This window comes from Triticum urartu, chromosome 6A (assembly GCF_056163025.1).
Source record: "Triticum urartu cultivar PI428250 chromosome 6A, HENAU_Tu73, whole genome shotgun sequence".
Taxonomy (NCBI): Eukaryota; Viridiplantae; Streptophyta; class Magnoliopsida; order Poales; family Poaceae; genus Triticum; species Triticum urartu.
In genome coordinates, this window is record NC_141878.1 from 210,770,673 (window position 1) to 210,776,350 (window position 5,678).

Below are 5,678 nucleotides of genomic sequence, written 5' to 3' on the forward strand. Positions count from 1 at the left end.
TGGAATTGAACCCGGGTCTGTACCGTGGCAGGGTACTATTCTACCACTAGACCACTGGTGCTTCATGTATTTCAGAATGCACGATACCTTAATCTTTAATTAAGCAGAAAGATTCGTGTTGCTGTCCGAAGGAAGAGCATTGTTTCTAAAACCTCGAGAAGAAATGCTCTCACCGTCACGGTCGTCAATTCCAAACTGCCAAATCTACCACGCCGCATGTATACATGGGATCTGCCAGCGTAGCCTTACGCCAAGGTGCTTTCTTGTATTACTCTACCATACTGTATTTGTGGAGGAACCTGCCCCTAGATAGTTAGATTCGAGAATGAAATTGAGGTCACGAACACAGCATGACCTGCACGTTGTCGCCCTCGTCGTGAATCAATCCACAAGGATGCCGGCCGGCCATACTTCTCGCACAACCGGCTCAAGAGGGAATTTAAATATTTGATATAACAGATAATAACCATCCTAAAGTAACACTTCTGATCTGATCCATGACAAGTTTTCCATTTTTTAGATCAAATCGAAAGGCTAACTATGATAAAAGAATCCCCATCTCAATCCAAAGGAACGAGACAACACATACATCAAGAAGATGCAGCGCGGAAGAAGAGATCGATGGAGGCGAACGGATACGTCATCGATCAACCAATTCACCGCGCGCCATGCTGCATCTATCTGCCGCTCAAGAGCTTGAGGTTGACGAGTATCGGCAGCACGATGACGAGGACGAGCACGGCGCCGGCGACGACGGCGATGCAGGCCCACTTGCGGCTGCTCTTCTGGTAGACGCGCGCGGACTCGAGCTCCACGGTGCCCCTGATCACGAAGGAGCTGGCGCGCGCGACGTGGGTCTCGATGTTGTTGAGCTGGTGGGCCTGCGCCTCCACCAGCGCCGCCATGTCCAGGAACACCTGGTGCAGCTCCAGCAGGCTGCGCTCGATGTCCTTCACGGCGTCGTGCCGCTCCTGGATCTCCGACACCGTGGCCATCACCTGCCCGCGCCCTTGGTCCCGCTGGATCGCCTTCTGCAGGAACGTCTCGCTCTCCCCCGACGCGATGAGCGCCTCGATCGTGCTCTCCTCCGCCGTCTCACCCGTCACCGTGTAGTACCGCCGCGCCACCGTCTCCTTGTACTCCGCCGCCATCCGCGTCCGAAGGCCCTGCGCTCTCTCCGGTCAGGTAGCTGGCTCGCGCGGGGCGAGGCAATGAACCAAGAAAACTCAATGTTTTACCTGGAAGTCGTCCATGAGGTCCTTGAGCTTGTTGCCGAGGCCGGAGACGACGGAGGAGCGGGTGCGGTCGGTGGAGGAGCCGGCGCCGCAGCCGGGGAGCTTACGGCTGGCGGCGTTGGCGCGGTCGAGGGCCTCGAGCTTAGCCTTGACGACCTTAGCGCGGCGGAGGACCTGCACGACGTCGCCGTCCATGCGGGCGCGGAGCGACTTGACGGCGCGGGCGTCGTGTGCGGTCTTGCTCTCCTCGTTCACCGACTGCAGCCGGCGGTGCATGGACTCGAGGCCGCTGATGTCCTCCTTGACGCCCTCCACGTCCTCGAAGAACTTGTCGAGGTTGGCGCTCTCGCTGCCGCTGCCGGCCTCCATCTCGTCCAGCGCCACCTGGTCCTTCAGGTCGGCATACTTCTTGAACGAGCTCGACGAGAAGAGGTCGTTCATCTCGGAACACCAGGCAGAGATCGATGGAGCTGAGCAGCCGGCAGAGCAAGAGCAGAGGCGGTGCGGCGAGAAACCGAGCTAGCTGGCTATAGGGGACAGGAGCAATGGCGCCGCCGGCTTATGGCCTTCTTAATTCCTCCATCGTGACACCAACTAATGCGGCGACAAGTGTAGCACAGCATTACAAATTCAGGAGCTGTGGCAACGAGAGATGAGGAGGGGAGGGAGTGAAGGGTGCCAATTGGCGGGGGGAGAAGAACACTCACGAGTCACGACCTCTCTGGCATCCAAGGGAATGGAAATGGACGTGCGGAGAGGTACAAGTCCATCCGGGTTGACTGGGTGCAGGGAACGCGGGGACAAGACCAACGTGCGGCATGCACGGCTGGATGTCTCGCACGGTGGCGCCACGTCCATAATTACTTTTTTTAAGGTTCGTCTGTGGGTGCAGCTAGGTCTTAGTCAACTAAGACTTAGCCCAAGTTTCAATCTAGTGACATAGTACTTCTATATAAAAAAGAGAAAAGAAAAACTAAAAAGAAAATTTTACATCGATCTTCATGCAAAATCAATGACATATAACGTTAATTGAGACATAATTAGCCCCAGTCGACTAAAACATAGCAAAATTGTTCGTCTATAATTACTAGTAGGTAGTACTAGTAAATCGTTGATGGCGCGTGTTGCCAAGCCCATTGCTGTTTCGCTAGAATAATAAGTTTTTTAATAAATAATGTGCACAAATAAAATATGAAAGAATAGCACAAAAACTGTTAGAATAAAACACTAATTCAAGATCATAGACGACACATCGAGGCACGATATTTGTTAACGAGGTTCACCGATATGGCTACATCTCCGAGGCATGACTATTGACGCTCCTCCCCAAGATACCGCAACACTGGCCGTCCGAGCGCCGGCACAAGCCATCGGCTCCCCCGCGTACCTGTTGCTATCAAGTCGTCATCATAGGTTATAACGTGTGGTGCCCCTTCGTATATAAGAGGCCTAGAATACAAGTGTCCGACTCCTATACAACGCGTACCTAACCACACCAATTACAACTCCAAGTCCACGTAACCCCTTGCGTACATAATATATTCGACACAAATATAACAAACTCCACCTTGACGAATATCCTCCATCATCTAGAAGTCATCCATACTCGAACCTTCATGTACTCCGGACTTGGGTTGTCTTCTTTGTAGCTTACTGAGAGCTACCCAATGGGCCAGACCCGCCGCCACCGTGAGACTCCACTGCTACTCTTGCAGCTCCACTCTCTATGGCTCCACCTGCAATAGTGCTCCCTTGCAACTTGTAAAGATGCGAATCCGTCCTCTCTCCTATCATCACGGTCACCCCATCTTCCATGATTTTCATGGTCTTCTTATTCTAATCAAAACGGAATTTCATACCACCATCATGAAGAACACCAAGCGAAATTAGATTCCTCCTTAGCCCTGGCACATGCTGTTGGGAACGTAGTAATTTCAAAAAAAAAAATCCTACGCACACGCAAGATCATGGTGATGCATAGCAACGAGAGGGGAGAGTGTTGTCTACGTACCCTGTAGACCGAAGCGGAAGCGTTGACGCAACGTAGAGGAAGTAGTAGTACATCTTCCCGATCCGACCGATCCAAGCACCGTTACTCCGGCACCTCCGAGTTCTTGGCACACGTTCAGCTCGATGACGATCCCCGGACTCCGATCCAGCAAAGTGTCGGGGAAGAGTTCCGTCAGCACGACAGCATGGTGACGATCTTGATGTACTACCGTCGCAGGGCTTCGCCTAAGCACCGCTACAATATTATCGAGGACTATGGTGGAAGGGGGCACCGCTCACGGCTAAGAATATGATCACGTGGATCAACTTGTGTCTCTAGGGGTGCCCTCTGCCTCCGTATATAAAGGATCAAAGGGAGGGTGCGGCCGGCCAGGAGAGGGCGCGCCAGGAGGAGTCCTACTCCCTCCGGGAGTAGGATTCCCCCCCTTTCCTAGTTGGAATAGGATTCAGGAGGGGGGAAAGAGGAGAGAAAGAAGGAAGGGGGGCGCCGGCCCCCTCTCCTTGTCCTATTCGGACTAGGGGGGGAGGGGCGCGCGGCCCAGCCCTGGCCACCTCTCCTCTCTTCCACTAAAGCCCACTAAGGCCCATATACCTCCCGGGGGGTTCCGGTAACCTCCCGGTACTCCGGTAAAATCCCAATTTCACCCAGAACACTTCCGATATCCAAATATAGGCTTCCAATATATCAATCTTTATGTCTCGACCATTTCGAGACTCCTCGTCATGTCCGTGATCACATCCGGGCTCCGAACAAACTTCGGTACATCAAAATGCATAAACTCATAATATAACTGTCATCGAAACCTTCAGCGTGTGGACCCTACGGATTCGAGAACAATATAGACATGACCGAGACACGTCTCCGGTCAATAACCAATAGCGGAACCTGGATGCTCATATTGGCTCCCACATATTCTACGAAGATCTTTATCGGTCAGACCGCATAACAACATACGTTGTTCCCTTTGTCATCGGTATGTTACTTACCCGAGATTAGATCGTCGGTATCTCAATACCTAGTTCAATCTTGTTACCGGCAAGTCTCTTTACTCGTTCCGTAATACATCATCTCACAACTAATTCATTAGTTGCAATGCTTGCAAGGCTTATGTGATGTGCATTACCGAGAGGGCCCAGAGATACCTCTCCGACAATCGGAGTGACAAATCCTAATCTCGAAATACGCCAACCCAACATGTACCTTTGGAGACACCTGTAGAGCACCTTTATAATCACCCAGTTACGTTGTGACGTTTGGTAGCACACAAAGCGTTCCTCCGGCAAACGGGAGTTGCATAATCTCATAGTCATAGGAACATGTATAAGTCATGAAGAAAGCAATAGCAACATACTAAACGATCGGGTGCTAAGCTAATGGAATGGGTCATGTCAATCAGATCATTCATCCAATGATGTGATCCCGTTAATCAAATAACAACTCTTTGTCCATGGTTAGGAAACATAACCATCTTTGATTAATGAGCTAGTCAAGTAGAGGCATACTAGTGACACTCTGTTTGTCTATGTATTCACACATGTATTATGTTTCCGTTTAATATAATTCTAGCATGAATAATAAACATTTATCATGATATAAGGAAATAAATAATAACTTTATTATTGCCTCTAGGGCATATTTCCTTCAGTCTACCACTTGCACTAGAGTCAATAATCTAGATTACACAGTAATGATTCTAACACCCATGGAGCCTTGGTGCTGATCATGTTTTGCTCGTGGAAGAGGCTTAGTCAACGGGTCTGCTACATTCAGATCCGTATGTATCTTGCAAATCTCTATGTCTCCCACCCGGACTTGATCCCGGATGGAATTGAAGCGTCTCTTGATGTGCTTGGTTCTCTTGTGAAATCTGGATTCTTTTGCCAAGGCAATTGCACCAGTATTGTCACAAAAGATTTTCATTGGACCCGATGCACTAGGTATGACACCTAGATCGGATATGAACTCCTTCATCCAGACTCCTTCATTTGCTGCTTCCGAAGCAGCTATGTACTCCGCTTCACATGTAGATCCCGCCACGATGCTTTGTTTAGAACTGCACCAACTGACAGCTCCACCGTTTAATGTAAACACGTATCCGGTTTGCGATTTAGAATCGTCCGGATCAGTGTCAAAGCTTGCATCAACGTAACCGTTTACGATGAGCTCTTTGTCACCTCCATACACGAGAAACATATCCTTAGTCCTTTTTAGGTACTTCAGGATGTTCTTGACCACTGTCCAGTGATCCACTCCTGGATTACTTTGGTACCTCCCTGCTAGACTTATAGCAAGGCACACATCAGGTCTGGTACACAGCATTGCATACATGATAGAGCCTATTGCTGAATCATAGGGAACATCTTTCATTTTATCTCTATCTTCTGCAGTGGTCGGACATTGAGTCTTACTCAATTTCACACCTTGTAACATAG

The 5,678-nt window shown here is 49.9% G+C and overlaps 1 protein-coding gene across 1 annotated transcript; it reads right to left on the reverse strand.

Annotated features, from left to right (window-relative positions):
• Window positions 1–430: 430 nt before the first annotated feature.
• On the reverse strand, window positions 431–1,984 carry LOC125515733 (syntaxin-124). Its single transcript, XM_048681240.2, has 2 exons — window positions 1,239–1,984; window positions 431–1,166 (listed from the first exon to the last, which is right to left on the reverse strand). The coding sequence occupies exons 1-2, from the start codon at window positions 1,674–1,676 to the stop codon at window positions 678–680; spliced, it is 927 nt and encodes a 308-aa protein (XP_048537197.1). The 5' UTR covers window positions 1,677–1,984; the 3' UTR covers window positions 431–677.
• Between the last annotated feature and the right edge of the window lie 3,694 nt (window positions 1,985–5,678).